The sequence below is a fragment of the Dysidea avara genome, chromosome 3 (assembly GCF_963678975.1).
Source record: "Dysidea avara chromosome 3, odDysAvar1.4, whole genome shotgun sequence".
Classification (NCBI taxonomy): Eukaryota; Metazoa; Porifera; class Demospongiae; order Dictyoceratida; family Dysideidae; genus Dysidea; species Dysidea avara.
In genome coordinates this window covers 21,489,877-21,517,221 of record NC_089274.1, presented here as the reverse complement: position 1 = coordinate 21,517,221, position 27,345 = coordinate 21,489,877, and the positions used below count along the sequence as shown (strand labels likewise).

General features: G+C 37.2%; 1 protein-coding gene across 2 annotated transcripts in view; it reads right to left on the bottom strand.

Annotated features, from left to right (window-relative positions):
- Positions 1 to 26,430, bottom strand: part of LOC136250191 (uncharacterized) — a 43,318-nt gene extending 16,888 nt beyond the window's left edge. The window contains exons 1-12 of one of the 2 annotated variants that reach the window (XM_066042372.1): positions 26,200 to 26,430; positions 26,044 to 26,148; positions 12,864 to 12,971; positions 12,690 to 12,746; positions 11,401 to 11,462; positions 10,121 to 10,220; positions 7,630 to 7,845; positions 7,287 to 7,388; positions 7,171 to 7,230; positions 4,417 to 4,478; positions 2,836 to 2,935; positions 1,629 to 1,814 (exon numbers count right to left, since the gene is read on the bottom strand). In XM_066042372.1, coding sequence (XP_065898444.1) covers positions 1,629 to 1,814; positions 2,836 to 2,935; positions 4,417 to 4,478; positions 7,171 to 7,230; positions 7,287 to 7,388; positions 7,630 to 7,845; positions 10,121 to 10,220; positions 11,401 to 11,462; positions 12,690 to 12,746; positions 12,864 to 12,875 — 957 coding nt within the window. In that variant the 5' untranslated portion in view covers positions 12,876 to 12,971; positions 26,044 to 26,148; positions 26,200 to 26,430. Of the gene's footprint in view, positions 1 to 1,628; positions 1,815 to 2,835; positions 2,936 to 4,416; positions 4,479 to 7,170; positions 7,231 to 7,286; positions 7,389 to 7,629; positions 7,846 to 10,120; positions 10,221 to 11,400; positions 11,463 to 12,689; positions 12,747 to 12,863; positions 12,972 to 21,428; positions 21,744 to 26,043; positions 26,149 to 26,199 lie in introns of those variants that run through there. The other variant, XM_066042371.1, reaches the window with a different exon arrangement.
- Between the last annotated feature and the right edge of the window lie 915 nt (positions 26,431 to 27,345).

Genomic DNA, 27,345 nt, shown 5'->3' with positions numbered 1-27,345 from the left:
TAAATAGCTGGTATGAAATTAATCAAAATTTGTTGTTGGCTTACCCTACAGCTATAATGCAAAAATGGCATGCTTTGGAGAAGGGGCCATAGAGCTATATGCATGCATGAAGGTTGCATTTTCTTTCTTCCTGTCAATATACACATTATCAACATAGAAGAGTACAAGGTTATAATAGCATGCACAAAAAATTCAAGATTTCAGTATGATCTGTGATTTGTTAAATGATCACACGTGAAACTTCTTCGTTGGCTAGCGGAAACACTTTAGATTCTCTTTTTGTGCACACCTAATTTCATCTATACAAATTCTTACATAATAGAAATATATTTGGCAGGTTCTTTTTAACCAGTTAAATTTAATGATAAATGCAACATTATAGTGTATTGTACAGTACGATAGTAACTGTATAGTAGGGACCACAAAGGAGTAGGTGTGGCCCACAAAATAACATCACCCAAAAACCAGCCTCAATTTTCCCTAACAATGATGAGGCAGTATTGGTGAGGTAAAACTAAGCCCAAACAAGCTTTCAGATCGACCCGAAATGCTTTCAACAAGTTGCTACGGAATTTTAAAATTTTTTTGTTCGACAGAATTTTCTACTGACTGACTGAGTAAGTAAGTAACCGACTGATTCCTTCAGACAAGTGTAACTCGATAACAGCTAAGGCTACGGGTTTGATTTTTTTCACTGTTCGACGTTGCTTCGGCCCGACAGGTGTCTTTTGGCATACCGCAGTACGTACAATGCATTCTTCATGGACTTACCAGTGTCCTCCTTTGTGTCCCATTCATCTTTGCTGACAGGGAAAGGTGTCGATTTGGCGCGAGCACGTGATGGCTTCCCTTCGAAACAGAAATCGTCCACATTTTTCATAGATTACAGAGGTGCTTTTCAAACAGTTCTGATTCGTATTGCTGTGTAACAGGTTGAAAATAGCTGGAAGTGAAGTGTAATGGACACTTCACTTTTCAGATGATAATTAATAAAATTGGGGCACAGCACCATTTCTTTTGGTATGCATAGATTTTAGAGGTGCTTCCGGAAAAGTTCTTGATTCGAAATGCTGTGTAACAGGTTGAACATAGCTGACAACGAAGCGTAATGGATACTTCACTTCTCAGACAATAATTGATATAGCTGGGGCACGCGGCACCATTTCAGATGTGGTATGCGTGGGTTCACCAGTCATAATAAAATTATTTACAAAAAAGGTAAACAGGTACACGAAAAAATTTGGAATTTTCAACTAGAGTAGGGACCATAGCACATCGATAAAAAGTACTGAAACAAGTTGGAGTAGTCCATGATATTAAATCACAGTAAAACAATAAGAAGTATTCTATCCCTACTGTGCTCAAGATACCATAACGGAAATGCACAGTAGGGATATAACATTTCTTATTGTTTTACTGTGGTTTAATATCATCAAGAGTAAATAATTTACTCTTGATATCATGGACTACTCCAACTTGTTTCAGTACTTTTTATCGATGTGCTATGGTCCCTACTCTAGTTGAAAATTCCAATTTTTTTCATGTACTTGTTACATATGAATTAATCATGCACATATTGCCTTTATGCAATATATACGTATACATATAATTATGGCATTGTAACTTACAATATTATCAGTACACATCTTAACAGAATCACCTATAATACTTAGGCAAATCGGGGTACACACTATGTTAATGTCGCTTTCTGCTAATGAACTGTTACTATCATAGGCAGCTGCAGATCTGGCTTGAGCACTTGCACAGTTTGAATTAGCTTCTAGTGCACGTTGAGCATTTTCACAAGCTGTGGACTGTTGATCAAGCATTGCAAATTATGACTACATCAGTAAACACCTCGTAACTATGTACCTTAATTAACAATGTCATTGATAAAAGTATTTCATACTACAATTATATAAAAGTGGTATAATAGGCCATCATTATTTTATTCCTTGTTTCCCATCACTACCTGCATCAATTTAAGTACCTGCATCAAATTTTTAATTATTTGATAATAGATCACGTGAATGCACTATTTCATGACAGAGGGTGGCACAGGGTGACCAAGTGTTAGGGTAAATGTATTACCTGTGCATATAAAGAGTAACTAAAGAGTTGGAGACCTAGCTTCCACTCTTGTTCAATAGGGTGCATAGGTACACAGTCTTTGCACCTTTTAAGATTGAAATACTCTAATAGAGCAGTCACATACTCAAATAACATGAGTCAACTGTATAATTAATCAAAAATCACCTCCCGCCTGCATCAGTTTTTGCTCTACTAGGTAATGGGAAACAAGCAATATAATAATGATGGCCATAATTTTATGAAGTTCTTTTTGCTGATTGAAGCAGACAAACATTTCATAAAAGGTAGATTTCTTAGGTAATAATTACTGGCAATTCAGATTCTTGGCAAGTGCAATACACATATGAACATTCACTCAAGGGATTTAAAATGCTAGCAGTCAAATAACACCATGATCAATAACTATTATCTGCACCTGAATCCCAGTGGTAAAGCAACCATTAATTACCACAACTTCTTTGTATGTGGTTTCTGTCCACTATTATTTTCTAATTTTTTTGTTTAATATGTGTATACATAATATTATATATGTGTGTATGTGTGTGCGTGTGTATGTATGTATGTATGTATGTATGTATGTATGTATGTATGTATGTATGTATGTATGTATGTATGTATGTATGTATGTATGTATGTATGTATGTATGTATGTATGTATGTATGTATGTATGTATGTATGTATGTATGTATGTATGTATGTATGTATGTATGTATGTATGTATGTATGTATTTATATTAACCTACCACACATTGTCCTGGATCTACAATAGAACAGGCTGAGTACAAGTCATTTGCACTTCTAATTGTTGTTATAGGAATGCCAGAGAATGTAACTGCATGTAGCCTAAGTGGCAAAGGGCACACACACATAATGTACAAGTATAGTAGTTAGAAAATTTTAATCAATAGGAGGTCTAATTCTTACTGTATGTCATCATCCATAGGAAGGTTGCCTATACCTGCAGATATAATAGTAGACATTAAATCCCTAAACTTCAGTCTATAACCATGACTGAATTAGGGATTAAATGACCACTAGTATATCTGCAGGTATAGGCAACCCTCCATGTTTCACCACTATTTTTGCTATTCCTTTGTTTTACTGCTTTGTTTCATCTACAACAATGTCTCAGTGTTATTTGTGTACTTGTATGTGTGGGTGGTGTAATGTATGCTATTGTCTTGCTTTGTGTTTATCTTGTACAATCTTGTATGCTTAGTCAGTTGTTCTTGTTTTTGTATTTTTGTATCACTCCAACAAGGAGGAACGGCACTGTACCGATTGTTGTGAGTATAAAATAATCAATCGATCAATCATTGATCCCTACTCCAATCTTAAAATTCTTAATTTTTCCTTCTACCTGTTTATTAACTTTTTAATAACATAACTATGACAAATGAACCAGCACACATACTGCATTAAAAGAAAGAATAGCACCAGGAATGCAAAAAAAGTAATTTTGTGTCAGAACGTGTGCCCCAACAATCAATTACGTAATGGAAAGGGAGGTGGCCATTGCACTTAAATTTGTTTTCAGCTATTCTCCACCTGTTACAGAGTGTTACAAATGAAGAACAGTATGAGAAGTGTCTCTGCAGTCAATTCAGTCGCTATGGAAAATATGGGTGATAAGCATACTAGCCAATACAGCCACAGGGAAGCTACATTGCAAATTGACACCTTGTGTTGTCAGCGAAAAGATCTGGAACACAAAGGAGGACAAGCCCAAATTATGTACTTGCATTTTGTAACAATTTTTGCAAAGTATGTGAAAAGAATAGTCTAGGCTCCCATAGACCCCTTAAGAAGGGGAAAAAATGAAGAAAAATTGAAACTTGGCCACTGCTATCCCACTAATGACTGACTACCTGGTGGGCAGCTACAATGCAAAAATTGTGTACCTTGGAGAAGGGACCATGGAACTATGTAGGTGTGAAAATGTGTTTTCTTTCTTCCTGATGCGCCAGCATTTTGGCCATGAGATACTGTGTACCTGTTGTATTTGTTCAGTTGTATGCTACTACAGTTTTAAAGTCACTAAACAATTTAAAGTTGTTATCATCAAGCTACAACAATGTCCCAGGTGGTAGCCTAAACCTTTTTTTGCACTGCTATATAGATAGCATAACACTAGTGAATTGTGCTCACATATTTGATATTACCAGTTATTTGGGGGCTCAGGTGTACACGAGCACATACTACTGAACCAAAATACAAAAGCTATACAGAATGTATATGACTGATACATAGATATACAATTCATTTCAACCATCATTTCAATGCAAGCTTTATTGCAACAACAAGATAATTCAGTAACAACTTACCAAACAACATCAAACAGAGGAGTAAGACAGCATCCCAAAGATTCATGTTGCATATTAACAGCCTACAAAGACATTTATAAAGAGGTAATAATGGAGATCATGCAGAGTAGCTGATTTGGATGCATACTTCAATCACACTTTACAAACAATATTCAACATCCCTAGATAAGCCAAAGTTGTAGTAACTTATGTATTGATTAACTATTATGTATGTAGGTTCCTTGTCTCATTGTATCAGTCTTATAAAGACATGATCATATTTGGTATAATTATGGAACAAATCTACTACACTTTTAGAAGCCTTTAATTAATAAAATTGAGCTTTTTTACATTGTAATTGTAAGACATCATCTTTAGCAGTAGCATCATATTATGTCATGCATAACAAGTGTTCGACAAACTTTTAATGGGGATTGCTGAGCACTTGGATGAAAGCAGGCTAGAAACTGCTGATCAAGTATATAAGCCATCGATTAGCTGTAAAGTTGATCAGCAATGTCCAAGCTAAATCTCTGGAGAGCTGTCATAAAGAACTCTGATTTATCAAGTACAAGGTGTTTATAAATTGTGAAGTACAAGTAATTCGCCTTGTGCTCTATTTGTCTCTTACCCACTCTTTTACATGCTATATTTTTCATATAGTACTTGTGACAGTGCTTTAACTGATTTTAAGAACTTCCAAGTTCAAGCTGAACTGAGCTATAAACAAGAAACTATTCGAGTGAAACAATCGACTTTGTTCTGGTGGATAACAAACCTTGAAGACCCTCTGTAGAATCTGGGGTAGTTTCTTCTCCAGTTAATCATCAATTTTAGGGTCAGGTGCCATGTGACTAATTGTCTTTTGTTCACACAGTGCTATAATTACCTTGATATAGCACTGTGGCAACCAATATAGCAATGTGCATGGTTGTGTATATGGCACTGTGGTCGTGTATATGGCACTGTGGTCATGTATATGGCACTGTGGTCACATAAACTGTTCTGTATGGCAAATATAACACTGTTTTTGCTTTGATCTCTCACTCCAAAGATCTTTAAATAGTAATATTGTACTTTGCGTGGGAAGATTAAAGTACCGCCACATACTGTATTTTCCATACAGAACCAATTAGCTACTAACTGTACTGTATGAGCCATACAGGCAGTTAATTGGGCAAATACAGTTATGCAGAAAATTTATGTAAGGAATGCTACATAAACTATAGTATGTTCATGTTGAGCTGAATCCTGAAAAACAGCTAAAAGTTAGAAGTGGATTTTTTCTCAACAGAATTAACATTTCAGCCAACCAGATGATTATTGGTAACAGCAAAGGTATCAACAACAGACACGTATGGTTTGGCTCCGTTACAAGTTCGGGAAGGACACTGTACTTATATGGCTTCCCCATAGGAAATATATTGTGAAAATTTTGATTGGCCGTAAACATTATGTCAAACATTTGAACAAAAAGATTTTGAAATATTTTAGCGAGTCAAGCAGTACTACAAATGAGCCAAATCTCAAGATCGTGTGTAATTGCATCCATGAGTTATTAAATGTTTTTCAGGATTCAGCTCAACGTGAACATACTATACCTCACTCAGACAGCACAATTGATCATGTGCGTGGCATTGTAAATCACTAAAAATAGCCAAATTGATCATACAAGTTTGCTCTATGACTAGAAATAGATTACATGAATGCTTAAAATCAAGGCAAAAACCCCACACAGACAGCACAATTGATCACATGTGTGACACTGTCAAACACTAAAACTAACCAAACTAATTATACCAGTTTGTTCTACGACTACAAATATAGTCGGTTTGGGTTCACCTGAGCCCTAGCTATTTGTTAAAAAATCTTGTTACATGGATCAGCTGCCCAAACATTTGGTAGCACTGTAAAGCCCTTTAAACACTGGAACTGTTTTATCAAAAAAAGCTTTGACATGAACAAGCAAGTTATGAGGTTTTAAAATATCCTTAGTATAGATGATTCAGGTGTACAAACATGTTTACAACATAAAAACATACTTGTTCCTGAGCAAAACCATTGGGGGTAAACACGTTTGCCTTTTGATACTACTATATGTATTTGGTGGGACTCAGGTGAACGCAAACTGACTATAGCTTATATGACAATTTACTGATAGTCTGATCACCAAAAATTGAAGTGATTTGGGTACTCAAGAAAAGCAAGATGACCAGGGAATACAATGTAACACTTAAAGCACCGCCTATACTTGTGTATACAACACTTGGAGGGTGTCTCAAGGCAAATACAGCACTTGGCTTCGCCTCATGCTGTATTAGTTTCTTGAAACACCCCCTTGTGTTGTATATTCCGTACATGGCATTGTTTAAACTATATAAAATACATTATTATGACTTTTGAAAGTATATAATGTTATTATACTGATTGTAATATTGTGCAGAATGTAATTAATATGGTGGTAAATACTGAACTATTAAAGTCTATATATTTTTTCTTGAGCATGCTGCCAATTTCATACGTATTCATAAAACTGGGGCATATTTATTACTGATATATAAATGAATGATAAGAGATAAACAAATCAATATGTACACACATGTATGTACATACATGTATGTACATACATGTATGTACGTACATGTATACACACACAAAAGCTTACCACCTCTATATAAGTAATGTCTAGTATTATTTTGTGGTTTACTTATCGACATGCATGATTGCACGGTCCTTGTGACTTCACAATTTAATAAGATAATCGTATACACTTACACTTGAACAATTAGTAGGACATTGGTCCGCCCCACCAACAAAATCAACACAGTAAGTTCTCTACAATGATAATATAAATACGACCACAATGTACAGCACCAGCTGCAATGACTTACAAACTGAGTAAAAAAGGAAGGAGGGACTCTTGTTCCACAGCTGTTTGCTCCATCGTAGGTACAAGCTAGTCTACGTGCTGTGTTTTGTATAGTTGCATCATCCTGCATAAAATACACAGACATAAAATCACTGTATGCCTCATCATACAAATATAGATGACACTATTGCAAAGAAATTAGCAGATTGTACATGTATTGGATCTGCTACATATCTTGTTGCAAATCTACTTCCTTGCAAGCCATTTTAATGATTGCTGATTACTAACATAATCAGTATTGAAAACCAATGCATAAAATATATTACAATTGTATGTAGCTTGTTTAGGGCAGTTGAACTACTTACCCCTCTTACACAGGAATTAATTTGGCTCATAATAAGATTTCTGCATGTATCGTTACATGCATAGGCAGCTGCTGCAGTTGTTATGCTTTGTCCAGTAGGTATATCGTTGGCTATTTGTTGAGCAGCTTGAGCACACATTGAGTCCTGAAACAAGCTTGAGTTTGCTGCATAGCAAATGTTAGCATCAATCAGCTCTTCAAGTGGAGGTGGAATGTACTGCAGAAACAACACAAAAACAGTATGGTTGCTTAGATAGACACACAGACTTATATGCATATACATAGCTATATAGCTATCACTTTGAAGCCTACATTAAGTCATTGACTGTGCATATACATGTTGCAATGTTTGCATAACATAATAAGCGACTAAAGATCATACTACACAATGCATTACTTTATTTTGCAGATCCATTGTAGACAGCAGTGATGATACTCATGGCTGCAACTTTTATGCCAACAACTAACACATTAACATCCTTTCTACCTCCAGTAGGCCATTGTAGTAGAGATGATCATAGACCCCATTTTTATACTTGAAGTAGACCGCATATGTACCTAAGCTTGTTTGAGGAAAACCTCTTTTGTAGCGAAGGTGACCACTAAATTAAAGCCATATCTCTATAAAAATGATGACAGGCCTCAATTTAATCTTGATGCATGGATGCCACTTAGTAACAAACCCTAGCAAACACCCTATGTAACACCATGACATGTCTGTTCTACTGGAGTATTTTTGGCTACCTTCAACAATTAACACTGTAAATTATAACTTACAATACCAGACCCACTCTTCAGGGGTGCTTTCTTGGCCAATATGCCGAGTGACAGCCCCACTCTCACAGGTTCGGCTGTTGTGCTCTCCAAATTTCAAAGGCTTAATTTTTATTTTATTTTATTTCTTCTCTTCTTGAGATGCTATCTTACTTCAGAATTTGTTGGTTTACAGGTATGTCCTTGTTTGAATGGCTGTTGTGACCCACAGACACGTTGTAAGCCTAGACAGGTTGTATCTGGGCATTAAATCTCTTGCACTTTTCTCTCTGTCATGAGTTGCTTTGCGAATACGCTGATAAGCTGGGGTAGCCCCACCTCTTGCAGGTTTGTCTGCTGTACTCACTCTGGCTCATTTGAGTGGCACTGTACTGGCTAATTACTCCTGAAACTGTTGTTGAAATATCTTCTATGAGGTGGGCATGCTGAATGAAATGTGGGTAGTTGTTCAAGGTTCCACTCTTGTATATTTTTGATTTCTTCCACTTTTTGTAGTTTGTAGAAGGTGTATTGATATTGAGGGAAGGAACACACTCCTCTCTCTTACAAGTCAGCAAGTTAGCTATGGTGACTAAGCAATGCTCACAACTTGGCACTCAAAACCGGATCAACTAGCTATACGGGTGCATCATTCTTCATGATTGCAGGTAGCATACTAGCTATTTCAGTACCAAGCATGCAAGCCACTTGCAATTAACTAATTAAGCTTTAACAGCTTAACTAATTATAACTTTAAAATGAAATCACTTATTGACTTCTTATAAAACTAATTTTTTTATTTTTTTATTTTTTTTTTACAATACCTTTAATTTGAAACCATGTTTTTTTGACATTGTAAAATAATGTGTTAGGGAGATAAAGGCAAAAATGACAAATTATCTAAAGTCACCAAAGGTCAAATATGTGATGGCACTATATCAAAAATAAAAAGTTCAATTTGTGCGGAAGGTTTCATAATTGTATAACAAAGTGCACAAAATACTTGCCCATTTTTACATTACGCTGCTCTACTAAGACTTTCAAGAAATGTATAAAATATGCAGTTGTTGAGTAGATAGAAGAAACCATCACTCTGCAAAATGATGTATTTGCATGGCATTTCTTAACAAAACTTTAATGAAATTTCAGGAAAAATGCAGAAATTTATCACAAAAGTTGTCATAATTCATGTAATATTTCTGACCGTAACATGATACATTAATTCAATTCAAACCACATAATTATCAAAATTAAGAATTCCATTTACATTTCAGTAAAAACAAACCCTCACACATTTGTGACTTTTGAATTACTGGAAACCTCAAGAAAGCGTGTTATAATCTGTTATACACAAAACCCCAGGAAACATATAATTTTTACGTAGTGCATTCTGTATGGATGATAGTTTGCTTTCATACAGCCATATATAGCAAGTTTTATATAAATTGAATCATTGTCTCCATCCATTTCCTTTTAGTTTCCATTATTTTTGAGTGCCATATTGTCTCTCTGGTTGGTGTATGGTAAATAAAAAAAAACCATTGGATTATTTTGTTTCTTTGTATATACACACATTTTGTGCCTCCCATCAAGTCTACATACGTATTATGTTTTTGTGCCTGTACATATAATAATAATTATACTGTGCTTTGCAGTAAAACATGTGAATTTTTTGTGATGATTTCTACTGCTTCTATGGTGTGGTTTCTCTTCCTTAGTGCATCCTGTAAGTAACTTACCACATTTGGACATGTTGGAGTGCCCTCATTGTTACAAGCAGTGTACCATTCAGCTGTGGATCTTGTGTTGGTCGCCCCAATAGTTTCTCCAGCTTGTACACTGCAATTCAGACATTCATGTTACATGTGTAGTTGCATACGAATGGCTGCATGCTTGTATAGTATTATGGTGTATTCTATTAGCCCACTAGTGTGGCAAATCTTATTTACTTGATAATCAAAAAACTTATTTTGCTGTGGGCTTTAATATAAAAATGAGTAGGGATCAAGCAATAAAGAATAGTGAAAGAAGAGATGAATGATGCTATTACAGCATAGCTCAGTGCAGATACAGTGAACTATTCCGATCATCATCGGGACAAAAATATCTGACTTCATTAAGGAGGTGGCTGGTCACTTTGTACACAGTTGGCACATGTGGGGATTTTTGTAATGGCCAGTTTAGACAGGTGACCTCTTTATGCAGTGACCTGATTAGACAGGTTTCACTGTATATGCATATTTTAATTGCTACGTAATTGAAAAGAACTAGTCAAAATAATCTTAGCCAGAGGTGTAGCCAGGACCCGGGTATCAATAATTTGAGATACTCTAATAGAGCAGTCAAGATCGAGATACTCTAATAGAACAGTCACAGTATTCAGAGAAGCAGTGTAGCAAGCTACGTATGTGTAGTTATAAATAGCTAGTTGGTGGGAGGGCAGCTATTGTCAGCAGGTAGTTACTTTTTTTTGGTCTTCAGCTTACAGCTAGACCCTGGCATCACCAAAAGTCTGGCTATACCCCTGATCTTAGCTGTTTGTACTAATGATAGCGTGAAAACTGAAACGGTCTGCTTAAGATAAATGCTGTGAAGAAGATGACAAACAACATTTAAAGCGTTGTTTAATTACAGCACTTGTGAGGTGAGGTATCAGGATTAATACAGAACTCAGCTTTGTCTTGTGCCGTACTAGTCCCTTGACCATGCTATATTTTATGTACAACTTTGTAAGACTGCTATAAGCAATAAGTTAGGAATGTTTGGTCTTACTTGGAGTATATATATTTATCTTGATGAGAATCACGAGATGATTAGATATTTTGTAAGTATCTAAATAATTAACCTGTATACTATTATGTAGTTAAAGAACCCACTAATTTTGCAAATTGAGTAATACACATAAATTCCCATACAGTAATCTTATTAGCTATTTTATGGAAAAATAAGACATATTCAGGTATCATCACTGTCATTACATCCGTACAACAATGCTTAATTTAGACATAAAAGTTCTTACCTGGCAAGATTGAAGTATATATTTACACAACATCCCAACATGGCAATGGCAGAAGTTAGACTCTAAACAGTGAGAAATTTACAGGCAATGATAAATTCCTTGATTTAATCTCTCTGTGTATGAATAACATTCTGAAGGCTATTAGTCCACATTATTAAAACCACTATCGATCATGAGATACTGATGCATAAAAGAAACAGGGTGAGTGCTCTGTAATTCTTTCACCTATCAGGTGAGTGTGCCTAGAGTGATATATATCACTTATACCACGACTGCATCGGGTTTCGCTGATTTAGCCCTCGGGCTTGCAGCCCTTGTGCTTTGGGTGTATATACCAGCAAAATCCCTGGTAGCCGTGGTATAACTATTGCATATTCAGCATTTGTAAGCAGTACAAAGCAGCCTTTAGACACCTGGAAACACTTAGTACAGTAGGAGGTCAGTGGTTTGATTCCTGCTGCAGGCAATTTTTTAGGGTATTTAAGCATTCTATTAGAGTACATGTATATCAATCTTTTTGATGATTTCAGCCCCACTCCAAGAAGGATGATGTCATTCTAAAGGAGTTTTAGCCTTCTCAGCAGACCGAGGGGGCCCCTATCCCCTTCTTTCTGCTGCCTGTGATTGATGGGCATCATGCCACACTGAAGGAAAGACATATCGTATGAGGTTACAATTATATGATAAAATGCATGCCCTTTAGCTAATTACCAGTAAGCAAAGCAGCTGTTTTGTTTTTAGCTATTATCAGCCCATTATACAACCATACACAAGGAAAACAATAGGTGAAAGTCACCTAAAACTGGTCTGCTTACTTTGATAGTTAGAGATGTGGTGCACAAATGACATAATTTTCTTACAGACACAAGTTGACACCTTGTGTTATGTATAAGTGGAAAGAAATGGGACCCATGAAAGACAAAAGGTAAGTGAATGCATTTTACCAACTGCAGTATGCCAAAAAGCACATGTTAGTTCAAAGCAACATTTAACAGTAAAAAAATCAAGCCTCTTTAGTCATTACTGATTGTTTGAAGGTAATAGTCAGTCAGTCAGTTAATCAGCCAGTAAATTATAAAAAAACATTAAAAATTGTGTAGGAAGAATTTTGGGTAGCACTAAAGACACATTTGGCTGACTGACTCGGTCTTAAAAACCAATACTGCCATTCAAGTCATCACAAAGGGAAAGCTGGATGGGTTTTGATTGATGGAAAATACAAACTTTATGATCCTATATAATACAATGTTGTACTGTATGATTTTGCTGCTTATACTAAACATACTCACATCATTACAAGTTGCAGTACAACTGCTCTCATTGAAAAATGTTGGACAATCTTGCACCTGAGCAAAAAGAAAATTTGGATTGCAAATGCATGTAAAGACACAGCAAATTTAAATATGCAGGGTTAAAAGAAGTACGTATAGAAGTGCACATTACTTTACAATGTGGCAGCTTACAAAACTATCCATAAAATTTTGATACACATTTAAACCACAAGTAGTTCCAGATGCATCTCGTGAGCAGGCTGTTTGAAGTGCTTGATTAGACAGAGTTGTCTCAAATTCCTACATGTATAATAAAAAACATCAAGTAATACTGGTGTCAAACTATGGACAAAGTAAATAATATACAAGTATAAGAAAAAAATAGGAATTTTAAACTACAGTAGGAATATAGCGCACCAATAAAAAGTACTGAAACTTAGTATATTATGACAGCAAATTATTGTAACACAAAAAGAAGTGAATATCCATACTGTGCTGTGGAGTTTCCATAATTGAAATGTACAGTAGGGATATTCATGTTACAGTAATTTACTGTCATAATATAACTCAAGTTTGCTTCAGTCCTTTGTGTGGAGCACAAAATTTAAAACTAAATTTTGCATCTCATAAAATATTGAAATCAATATTTCTGTGAAGACAACAATTGTACCTCTGGTTTCATGGTGGATCTAGCAATGGGATACTACAATGAACATCCCACAATGGTAGGGAAATCGATTTGTAAAAGTTGTTTTTCAGATTGCGTACCCTAATGTTGATTAGCGCCGCAGGTGTAAAGTTCCCTAAGCAACCAATCTCAATTGTAACAAGCTGGGCATACAGGCCAGTACATCACGCAGTGCTCGTAGAATGAAATACTTTAGTACAAAGAACTTACATAGCAAAGCAGTGCATTAAGAAACAAAAGCGATTAAACCATGCCAACTATAATCAGCATGTCCCTGTTCTACTTTGCTAAGACACTAATTCTCTGTGAGTGATATCCCACTAGGGACCTGTGAGAACAAGTTCTTATCCATGCACCCTCGTATCCACCTGTTGTCCAGAACAGTCAGTTGAACTTAAACACACGAGAAACAAACAATTAGTCAGTGTTCATAGAATAAAATATTCATTGAGAAACGCAAGCGATTAAACCGTGCCAACTAATCAGTACATACCTGTTCTACTTTGCTAAAAATGAGTACTTATCCTACACCTGTCGTCTGTCAGTTGAACTCAAACACACAAGAAACAAACATACCGGTCAGCACAGAAAGTTGAGCAGCATGTACTAAATAAATCATTAGCAAAGCCACTAATGCACTATCGCAAACTGGATACAAAAGAAAGTCCATGATGTGTGTATTGTACATACTGCGGGTGAAAAGGCACATTTCAGGATGAAGCAACATTGAAAAGTGAAGAAATCAAGCCCGTAGCTATATCCATTGTCAAGTTATGCTTGGCTGAAGGCATCAGTTAGTCAGAATAAAATTCTGTTAAATTTTTTTTAAAATCCATAGAAACTTTTTTGAAGGGTTTGGGGTTGGTCTGAAAACATTTTTAGGCTTGGCTGTGCCTAACCAATACTGCCAAGTTGTCATGAAGAGAAAATGAAGCTGGTTTTAGGGTGATATTTTTGGCTGGAAAAGCCCAGTTTTGCATGATCTCTACTACACAGTACTACTGTACTGTATGATACTGCAGTAACTGTATAACTACATACACAGGTTAGACATTTATTCTAATTGGAAAATTTTTCATACATTATTTTGCAGCATGGCATTGGACTATTTTGACAGTTAGGACTGCCTTGGTGATCAGACTGTTGCTGTACATTAAAGCTGTGACCTTACTAATGACTGGTATACAATGGACTTAATATTTAGCTGTAAGATAGAGTTTTCCTTATAATTTGTTGAATGTGTTTGTTCTATTGATCAGACAGAATAGTAGCACCTAAGTATTTGCAATAGGTAACAGTAAATAATGGAGTGTTTGTATTTGCATGGTGAGATATTCATAGAACAGCACTTATCAATATTAAGTTTCATTTGTCAGGTGTTAAACCATTCCAGAAGTGAATTAATAACAAAATTAATAAAAGTATTAATAAACTTTGAAAGTTCACAGGGAAGTTTTCACCAATAATCTTAACCTCGTACCAATAATTGAAAATATTTTGTGGATAATTGAGAGTTTACACTAATTCTTAGCATGGCTTCAGACATACCTGGTGATTAGAGTCTCAGCTACTCTCATGAACTGATGTACAACCATGGCAATTGACCCACATGATTGTATAAACACTTCTGATGAACTTTACCAAAAGCCTTCATTAACACTAATAAATGAAAATTTTTAAAAGAAAGTAGGGATCAATACAATACACATGCTATAAAAAGTAAGGAAACAAGCTTAGAGCTGAAGGAGAATGATCCAAACTAGTTAATACCTAGTTTGTTAACTTTTTATGGTCTAGCTAGTTAGCTAGCTATGTCGTACACAATCACATCCTTTCATTGAATTTTAACACTAGAATAGAGTTCATGGCCTCCTAACTCTTCTTGATATTTTCAGGGCTGGTGGAAGCTACAATTTGCAGGTCAGGCAAAGTAATGGCTAGAGTCAGGTTACTACTAATAGGGTTACTACTAAAGCTGTATGCAAAACACTTGTTTACTAAGCATGCTTTTTATGGGTCTGGATTGCGCCCATCTGGGACAAACTTCGAATAACCACTCTGAGATTGCATGCATCTGAGCAGACAGAAATCAACTGTTCATTTAATGACTGTTCTATTAGAGTATTTTATTGCCTGTCTGTTCTATTAGAGTATATCAATCTGTACTTTTCAATCAGCAAAATCTGCTATACCATAGTGGCCGTACAGTGCTTACACCGGCCTTGTTTTTCCTTCCTTTTCTCAGCTATCTTCTCTTTGTTTTCCACATAGTGCTTTTGGTACATAGTGCTTTTGGTTGTAGCTTTTCCTTTGTTCCATTCAAAGGCATGACTACCTCGCCAAAACCTAAACTGGTAAGACCATAAAGCAAGTAGAGATAGTGACTCCTTGACTACTATGCCCATTCATTCTTGTTTTACGAGGGCACGCATGTGACACTTCATTAAAATCACATGCAAAAATCACATGTTGAGGCAGTAACACACGCCACAACTATCAATTATTTTTCAGGAAGAAGGATGGGCAATGAATGATGAATGCAAACAGTATGGTGCAGTGGACAAAACATAATCGAAACAGGAATCTTCCATCATTACCTTGGTTCTCTGAAATTTCTGGAGCCATACACCTAGTGCTACCGGGTCTTACAGCAGGCAGGCAGGCAGATGAAATACAGGTGAATTTCAATTTTTTAAAAATTCACTGTACATCGAAACAATTGACTTTTCACTGTGTTTAACCATGGTACAGCATCATTACAGCTGTACTAATGCATTCCAGGTAGTTTTTTTCTGGAAAAAATGTATTGCAAGGCAGTTTTTTTAAAGTATACAAATTTACGAAGCTGTATGATTTCTTACCGGCCGATCCCTACTTACAGTGTTGGGACAGCTACTTTTTAAATGTAACGCATTACATATTACATATTATTTACAACTGAACTATTTAGTTACAGTTACATATTACCCATAAAATAAAGTAACCATAATAATATTACATATTATATTACTTTGTGCCCACAGCTTTAAGCTGTCACGTGTGAAACTACCACTTTATCACGTGACATGATTGCATTGTTGGACAATGTGCAAATCTTGGTTATAAGCAAGAAGCTGGTGAATAAGCTTCATTCAGTAGGCTTCGTTACTTCGTAGTGGCTAGGCATTACTCAGTGGATTACTAACAAGATTAGTAACTTTGTTACATAAAGTAATAATATTATGTAATATTAGACTCGTCACAGTAACTTCATTACTTAGGTAACGTGTTACATTTGCAAGTAAGTAACTTGAGTTCTATTACCTTTTTTACAGCATATTTCGTATATTACTTTGTTACCACAAAAGTAATAATTATTACGTAACACATAACGCATTACCCCCAACACTGCCTACTTATTAAGTACTATTGTACTTAATGATAATGTCAGATTGGGTGTTGTCAGAAATACATTAATGGATTGGCTTTTTTAAATTGATCAGAGAAAGTTATAGTTGAAGGTACCTTTTCTTCTCCTACTCCAGTTACTTCAGATGTGCCACAAGACACTGTTTTAGGCCGCTTTTTGTTTTTAGCATAATTTTTTTTATATCAAATGACTTGCCTGACTGTTTAATACATTGCATACTGAGGATTTTTTACTGATGGCTGCCTGTAGCTGTGTAGGGAACACTGGTAAATGTTGTTCAGATATGCCATGAGGTGAAAACACAAGGAGGGAAAGGAAAACCACAGTCACACTTATAGTTCTGCCGGTTCAAACTTTTTTATCATCATTTAGTGCTCTGAAGAAGTGAAAGCAGTGGACAGACTTGTTTAGATGGGGCAAAAGATTTAAAGAGCAGGTAAACAGTACAATCAAGGTTCCTAGACAGATGTTGATAGGTCTCGAAAGCTGCAACACATGTAACTAAGGTGTACATCATGACCTCACTAGTACAGCCACTTCATCATGTTACTGTACTTTCTCAGCATATGGTGCTGTAAATGCCAATTAAAACTGTATACAGTACAATTTCTCTTAACAAACTTTGAAGATCCTATATGACCTCATAATAATCACATGTTGGGTTGTTCACACTGGACCTATGCCCTCTTTATCATGTGCTGAAGAGACTAAGCTGGCAGTAATGGTCGTTTAGTATTTTCATAACTCATACCACAAAACTTTTCGCGTACAAACCATAAAAAACAATTTCCAGTGCCGCGTGTTACATAGCTATGTAGTGAAGTGCTGGTTAGCTACACTGTAACTATATGGGATTTTTTTTCAATGGAGGTAAAATCCTCAGTACAGCTGATTGCAGAATTATTATAAAAATCATGTTGTATCATGAGTATTTCTGTGAGGCTCCTTGTGCTGTGTATGCAATGGATTCAGCAGCAATTGAACTGTAGTAATCCTTCCAGCAGTATACAAATAGTTTTACAACTTTTGTGAGTGTCAACGGTATGGGAAGTCTCTCAATAATCCTGTACTCTGCATGGCTGTCCAGCAACTCCGGCTGCAGCTATGTCGTGCAAGATGCCCTAAAAATCCTTGTTATGCCCGCGTGCATTGTGTTTGGTCTTGAGCTCATGCATATCTGCCTGTTCACATTATGTAGCTAAGCGAGCATATGTGATTTTTGTCACTTCATCAACGCTCGAATCATGCACTTGTTCAACTGCACTAAGGCAATGCCAAATTAATCATATGTTTAATGGAATATTTACCCTCTAGTATAGTGACCCAGCAGGTGGAAAAATAAGTAAAAATATAAATGTCCTGGAATTTAATTCCAGCTGCACCTGACTGTTTTATTAGAGTATCTTGATCCTTACAAATGCAGGAGCTAAAGCCTTTCTGAAATGGAGTAGGGAATCTATATTTCCCCAAATTCCCTCTACTTTGCTGCTATACTTATGTTGGCTGCTTACGCAAAATTCATGAGCCTACCAGTCATGCTAGTTAGCACTCTTTTAAGGGGTCACATGATTTTTATGCATTATCTTGTTTGGAAAACACCCACCCGCCCCATAAGTCATGGACTATTGACTCGTGAAATACTTCTTTGCTTGTCATAGCGCAAGGCGTTACGCTTAGGCCATCATTATTAAATTCCTTGTTTCCCGTCACCGCCCGCATCACTTTTTAGATAGCTGCACCAAATTTTAATTATTTGATTATAGTAATATAGGTCACGTGAATGCACTATTTCATGATGGAAGGAGGTACAGAGTGGCTAAGCTTTAAGGTAAATGTATTAGCTATGCATATAAACTAGTAGAAGGATGGAAGTCCCTCACTCTTGTTCCACAGGATGCATAGGTGTACAAACCTGGCAGCCTTCAAGATCGAGATACTCTAATCATAGATAATATACCCCCTGGATTGGAAACTGCACCACGCGCCCATAGACTTTGTACAAGAACCAGTGTCCTTAGGTTGGTTTTGCACCTCAACAAAAATTTAATCCTATTACAGCAGAACAGTGGCATTAACGACTTTATTTTGTAATGAGAATGACTTGTGGTGTTGTTATGATAATTGTTTTGGTAAGTTTGACCACTTCGCGTCACTTTTGGTTGGAAGTCTTACAATGGCGGATTACATGCTTTGGGGGAAGCACATTCTTGGCTAAACTAAGTGCTGTAGGTAGAAAAAGAAAGTATCACAAGGTTAACTATACTATAAAGAATTGCTTAGGCTAAATAATACGCCTTCCCATGACTTCTTTGGCAGATTTTTGAGATGGCATATTTGGCAAAACGGGAAACACATTCTCTGTGATTTAGTCTCGTGCCCAGACCAGCGTTGAAACCGGGTCGGGTCATCCGGGTCATCTGGGTCACATTTTCTCCGGGTCATCCGGGTCTGACCCGGTTTATAAATTATCCGGGTCTGACCCGGATTGGATCACGTGAGAAACGAAATTGATCGTTTGACAACGTAGAACCTATAAACGCTAGTCGCGTAGCTCTTTCGTGAGCCACGCCCAATTATTGCGTTACAAACATATGCTCAGCCACGCCCATTTATTAGTAAGTACAGTCTGTAGCATGAAACTGTGTCCGTTTCTGTCTGCAAGCTTACGTGAGGCCACGCCCACTAATCGATTAATGTATGAGTTGTATATAGTCTAGGTCTAGTCTTGCAGCAGGATAAGTACTTTTGTGAGCCACACCCATTTTAATATATTGGGAAATTGCAATACTAAGTATGTACGAAGCCACACCCAATTGCTGTCTGTAAACTCACAGTAGCTACGTGGAACCAAACCCACTGACTGATTTTAAATTATAAACTTACCGGCTTAGTTATCACATAACTACTCGTTTACTCAACACGAATCGAATGCTCAAAACGTAGTCTCGCCGCCTAAGTCGCTCGAGAATACCCGAAACATAGCTCTTATCGCGCGCCTCGGCTTAATTTAATCCGGGTCAATCCGGGTCAATCCGGGTCACATCCGGGTCAAATCCGGGTCTGACCCGGATTGCTATCCGGGTCAGTGGGTCATCCGGGTCAGCAGTAGTGACCCGGTTTCAATGCTGGCCCAGACCCTTTTTCCTCAGGGGTGGCGCTTATTGATTAGAAATTATAAGCGCCCCCCTCCGAAAGGGTCTGGTCGTTTGCCCATACCATCTTTGTTCTGGCCGAAAAATTGACAAGTTTTGTCACGTGTTGATTGTTGTTAACCGAGTTCTAAGAAGTGACAAGAAGCCTTCTGAGAGTGTTGATAGTATCAAGTCTGAAAAGCGTGCATATCCATTGTGTAGTGTCTCGTGGACGGTGAACAGAGTGACTTACTAGGGAACTTCTTACATTCATTGAGAATGAAAAGCAGCACACAATGGATACGCATGCTTTTCAGACTTTATACTATCAACACTCTCAGAAGGCTTCTTGTCACTTCTTAGAACTCGGTTAACAACAATCAACACGCGACAAAACTTGTCGATTTTTCAGAACAAAAATGGTATGGGCAAACGACCAGACCCAGGGGGTATATTATCTATGCTCTAATAGAACAGTCAGACACTGAAATAACAAGAGTCAAGTGTATAAATAATCATGCACAGTGGCGTATCTACACCTGGGCCCTGGTTACTTTGACTTGTGCCCTGGTAAATGCTTTTCACTATCAGTGTTGAATAACCACAAAACATTAATGATTGTAAAGAATACTTACGAAACGCTGATCCATGTCAAATCAAGCTTTTCTTTCCAGAAGAGAAACGACGATCTTGAATTGGTTTCGATTGTGGTATTTCCAATGTAAGGCACTTAATAGAAAGAAGATCACGTGACTACCAACTGCAGCATCGTGACAAGGACTGAATGAATGTTTCATGGTGTGGTGAATAGCGCCCATTCAAGATTAAATCAATTTCAAAATTCAGATGTGAACAGACGCGAGCAAGTTTTGAGACATGCACCCCGTATGGCTGCATGATGCCTTGGTAGATGATAGCTAGCTACTGACTAGTCCAAAGGTATGAGTACTTGTTTAGTCAATGTTTTCATTTATTCTATTTGTAGGTTGACTACTTTAGTCCACAGTTGTCACGTGATCGTATAAGCGCCTGGTGCTTTAAATCCAAGTCTCGAGTATTATGCATTGCTGTATTGTATGTGTGAAGAAGACGATAGTAGTCAACGTTTGTGTCTAGTGATATTAGCTATTTTGCATGCAGTTAGTGTAGGTATAGCACATAGATAGTGATGCACAACACATTTTAGATGTTATATTGATGTCCATATGAAGATGGGCACATGATGTGTATGTGGCTGACTGGTTTGCCCACCCAGTGCCCGGGTGAAGTAAGAAGTCTAGATACGCCACTGATCATGCACCTCCCGCCCGCATCAGTTTTTATTCCATGAAACAAGCGATATCAGTAGCTAATAATGATGGCTTTATATAGTCGCCCGGTATACAAACTGTTTCTATATCAGTACATTTAGCGACGATTCATATTCGTAGCTACGTACCTATAAGCTAGCTAGCTACACTGAGTGAAGAAGTACGTATATACCATATATGCTTCATCAGTATAGTTACAGAATCACTATATGAACTTACCCCTACTTCTGAAGCACATCTGTATACCATCTGCAGGACGGTATGCGCACACATATCCTCACACAAGGTGGTGGCATCGGCGTCAGAGACATTCATTCCATCTAAAAGTGCATCACGGACATTGGTCCAGGTCGTGTTGCACGCACTCATACTCCCCAGTACTGTTTTAGCATCATCGCATGACATTATTGGCCCACGCATTAACCCTTGGCTATAGGCAATACCAACTAGAATTAATCCAACTAACCAGATCATCTTGGCTAGCTAATAAACGCAAGAATTTTCAGCAAAACAACTGTATAAGCTGCATGCAGTTTTCAGCATGAGTTTTATAGATATAGCTAGCTATAGGCTAAGTCAATATAGCATGAAACCCATGCATGCATGCATGCATGGATTGTGTATCATGCACATGCAAAACCTTGACGATCTGGTTGCATACACAAAGCAAACAAGTTTGGTATTCATTATATCAATCGGCCCAGGTATTCTGCATGCATCATGGGCCCATGCACCACACAGGGGCGGATCCAGAGTTTGGAAAGAGGGGGGCACCTTTCTGAAAAACAGTTGAAGACCAAAAAAACTTGCTGAAAACCAGTTGAAGACCAAAAAAAAAAAAAAAAAGGTCACGACAATAATAGCTAGTTATCCTTACCAACTATATCACGTCTGTTATGTAAAATAAAATCCTATTTATAGCTTCATAGGTAAGCTACACTGCCTCATGAACATTGTGACTGCATTATTAGAGTAATTGACTGCTCTATTAGAGTATCTCGATCTTGTATGCAATTTCTTGAAGGGGGGGGGGGGGGGGGGGGCATTTGCCCCAAATGCCCCATCCTGGATCCGCCACTGCCACATGCTGCATTTTTATCTTAATTGTAAGAGTCACTGTAGCTATAGAGTATAGACTTGAAGGGCGTATACACACGACTAGTACTGCTGTTTGCTTGTTGCATGCTTGCTTGCTGCAATTAAGCATATATATCTCATGCAAGAAATATAGCACATGCAGGTCTAGATTGTAAGACAAAAGTTTAATATTAATATAGTCTCTCTCTACTATATGTGGAAGAATATCTGGATATGTGGATTCATAATGATCAGGGGTATATCCCGGCAGGATTTGGCCATGGGGGTTTCCAGGTTTGGTAATGATTTTAAGTGCAAGGGGTCTGGGGGCATGCACAACCCCAGCTGCTGATAGATGCTGAACATGAAAATACTTCAATATTTCCTAAATTCATAATCTATTTCAATATATATGCTATAAATGTCAATTATGGTTTATGGCTATACTCAGATATTGCATGCATTGTGATCAAAATACATATTTAAACTTTAAACAGGCTGTAGGACCAGGAGTCCTACAGACCTTCAGCATGCACTTATGCTGTAAAGTCTTAATAATAAATTCTCCAATTGAAATGAACAACTCAAGATATAGCTACTAAATTACTCCATAAAATCAAGTTATACTCTTAAATTATTTTTTAATACCCATACATTTTAAAATTGTATTCCGTTACGAATGTTCTATTAGAGTAGTTTTGACTGCTTTATTATATAGAGTCACGATCTTGATCTTTGTAAAAATAACCAAATCAGGGGCGGATCCATGCAGGGTTTGGCAAGGGGGGTGCACCAGGGTGTAGGTATATGGAGCAGGGGATCTGGATGCTTTATATGTTTCAGCAGTGACAGTCATAAGTAGTTCAGTTATGAGCCAATTGCATGTCATTATGGTATACAAAGGACCATGTGGTTTATCTGCATGATTCCTAGCTGGCTATTAGTGGCTAAATAAAAATTGAATAAATAAATGTGACCATGGGATGGTGCTGCAAATATCAGTTTTCTGGCATAATATGTGACCGGATCTTGAAAAATAAACCTACTTTTTGGGCACAAGCAAAATTTTGGGAAAACTAAAATGAAATTTTCAACATTTTAAAAGAAACTTTTTAAAATTTTTTTTGCGTATTTGGATAAAGCAGCTATTAAACTTTCTTGCTGTGAAGTTTCACACCCAAAGCTTCTTTTTCCTAGGAGATATGGATGATTATATCAGACCATGCAGTAATTTCATATGTGTGGGACACCAATTAACTTACAAATTGGGTGATTTGTTCAGGTGCTGGAATGGCTAAAGCTAAGTCTTAGACAGAAATCTCTTTTAGATGTAGGAATGAAATTATTGGTAATGCAAGATAGATAAACACCCAGTACCTCATTTAAGCTATAAAACAAAAAATTGACCAATGTGCCAAAAAGTTAGGGCTTCCAAGATCAGGTTACGTATATCAGGGGCAGATCCAGGAGCTGGCAAGGGGAGGGGCACAAACAGGCTAAGTTGTTAGTGGTTGGGGAGAGCCCAGCAGATTCTCTTAGTTCAGTGCTGCATTTTTGAAGCAGCAAAATAATCACCTCTTAGTAGTGTCTAACTGTTGATTTTTGCCATTTTGGCCTTTTCAGATGGTTGTGAAGTCTTAAAGCTGTTTAAAAGGCTCTGAATGTCTTAAACAACTGCAACACGATACTTATTTTTAGAGGTGCTTAATACGTACGAAGGTGCTGGGTGACAATATCACAGCTAGTTTGACGTTTTGGTTTCAGGTGAATTTGTAATAATTGCCGGTAAAATGTGCATATTTTCATGAGTTTCTTGGCTTGACATAAAGTTTAGTATGATCGCTATTTTAATCAGAAGTATGGCTGGCTCCTCCACAAAGTGAGGGGGAATTTTCCTCAAATGTCCCATCCTAGATCCGCCATTGTATTATATAATAATTATTAAGATAATTATGATCTAGCTGTTATGTGATGGAGTGAAGCTATATGATTTGTAACCATACACATGCCCATTTTTTTATAGGTCATGTCACATATTGCAAACTACTAACCAACAGTGATGAGAAGTGTTAATTGATCAGTATACATACAGCTTTGTGTTGTATATATAGGATAGCTATTATGTAACTATTGTGTCTCAATTGATGTGTGGGTGAAGTACTTAGTAGCTTTAATGGTTAGCAAATGTCAAATCAACAAAATTCTTCAACTGAGTGAACAATAATAGATCAATAATAGTGATCACATCCCACAGTAAACACCTAATGATGAGTTTGTGTGTGGTCCAAAGTTGTCACAGTCTTGTGTGATATAAAAAAGAGCTTATGATACTGGTTGAACAACAGACAAATTTCTGACAAATTGTGAATTTTGGGCAGGACATTTTCTCCTCTCAAAGTATTAGGGGAAGCCTACTGTCTGAGTTGTGCTTTACTGCTTTTTCCACTAACAAAAACTACCAGATGGTTGCTAGGAGATGCTACATTCTTGCAAACCAAGGGAGGGGCCTCAGATATACCAATGCCAAACCCTCTGCTGTACAAACCCTCTGCTGTACTGATACCCCATAAAAGTAACTATACAGTAGTTTTGTGGCTGTGACAAACAACACTCAGGCTACTTGGTGAGCACAACAGGCAAAGTACAGCAAATTTGTGTCCCTACAGAGTATTGGTGTGTCCAGTCAACTACATAATTTGTCCGACCAACTGCAAGTTTGTCAGGAAATTTGTCCTGACACTTAAAAATTCTTATCATAAGCTCTGTTTGATATTAATGTGTTTATGTAACAATGCCTATCATTGTTGCAAGTATTCAAAACACTTTACATAGCTATATACAGTATAATTAAAATGCATGGAATTTAGCTATTTGATTCATTGTCAATTGTATTGGATTTGAAAAGGGTAGCAAATTTCTCAGTGCACACCTATACTCAGGGGCGTAGCCAGGGGGGGTTCAAAGGGTTCGGACGAACCCCCTTTTCAGAGTTAAGTTTTTTAAATCGTGATACTGGTTAACTAGAACTGAATTAACTTACACAAATCCACTGAAATGGGTAGCTACAGGTCTTCAGGCAGAGGAATTCAAGTACCTCTACTCGCTATTGCGAATGAATTTATAAGAATACACATGTTTACACGTGTACACGTGTTTACATGTGCACACCTACGAAATTCTATACTTAGGGCAGAACCCCCCTTTTGGAAATCCTGCCTACGCCCCTGATACTGCAATGGTTTTACTGCAGATTTTTAACTGTATCCATTGTGTAGATGCATTTCCACATGTCAAGTGAGATAAACAATCACTAGCCATACTCCACTCTCTGCATGAGGTACACTTACATTCCTACCATATTGTAGGAGACACAATACATGTAATGCAAATGTGTTCAATTAATTTGTACTCATGAGCACTTTAGTACAAGTTCTTACACTGATAGTCTAAGATGTCAAATATGGTAAAGTGCCTTTAAGTGAAAGATAAAATGCAACTGGTACATGTGATGAATACGCACACACTCTGTGACTTAAAGCTGTTGCATTACATTAACTACCAATCTTCTAAACTGTTAGCCTCTCCACTTTACCTATATATAATTCACCAAAACTTATACATATTGTAGTTATACAACGGGCACGATCAGTGCTCTGCCTGATATGAACGCACGAGCCTGAGGTGACGGCCCGAAGGCAAGTGCATTTATACCGGTACAGGCAGAGCACGAGTGCACGTTGTATTATGTACCACTCACCTAATAGGTGGGGAGAGTCTCGCAAGACAGCTGTAAAAGACCAGGTTTCTAACATCGATTGTGGGTAACCAAGCCGAACGTTGCCATGACGTTCCCTCTACAGTACTGCAGCCACCAGATATTGAAAGCTAGTACGCTATGGGTTATATCACTAACCTGCATTCGCTGTTCAACTCTCATCATGTAGTGCTCAGCATGCCAGCGTGATCACTCAACCGCCATATAGACTAAGCGCCAGACTAATCGCCATAGTGATTCTCTCGAACAAAAAAAAGCAGCCGATTGACGGTTTAAGTAAACAAACCTAACTACTAAACGATATTAGTCTAATTCTTACTATTCACACCGGCTAAACTCGGCAAACTGGTTACCACAATCGAACGTAAAGGTGAGTATTATTTAGAGTATAATAGTTTTATTGAGTTATTATCGAAGTGGACTACAGTTTAATCTAGGCTCAGATGGCACCAGACTAGTAAGGTGTATAAGTACGTTGTAGATTAGAGTTGTGGCCACCGCGTTGGCTTTTTCATATATTAAACTGAAAAGTTTTGAAATTTTCCATTTCAATCGCCTCATTTTCCCCCAGCATCTTGGCAACAAATGAAATTATACTTTAATAGATGAAAATTTCCATTTGTATCACTCTTGTGAACTGGAATAAAATAATGTTTTCTTGAATGGTCTTCACTCTTGAGTACATAGGGACCAGCACCACAGCGGAGTGGTATATGGCTCAATTAAACAGGCTGTAGGACCAGGTGTCCTACGGACCTTCAGCACTTGTGCTGTAAAGCCTTAATAAATGTATGACACATCGTTATGGTATACAATGACAGTTACTATTCAAGTGCAGCTCCTGGAATTTTGGTGAGTGGTTTCCAAATTTTCTGTTGCATGGGGGGAAGTGCTCCCCAGGGAAATTTGAAGAGTAAGTGGTGGAGCTATGTGAAGTTTGAAGGACATGAATGCTCTTCTGGGAGCATGCCCCAGGAAAAGTTTTAAACATTCTGAGACACTGCAAGTAACTACTGTACATACACTGTTTCAATAGAGTATTTCTATCTGAATCTTAGATATATTGTTGCAAATCAACACAAAATGTAATACCTGGATCTACTTGACCAATTTCTGGAAACCTCAGATACACACTGGATCTTGTTCGGTTTTTTAAAATGTACAACCCATTATGTAATGATTGTTCTATTAGAGTATTTTATTCTTGTAGTGTAATCCTGTGGATTGAGATGGGGATAAGGGAGGGAGCACATGTCCTCTGTGCCCCTTCTGGATCCACTACTG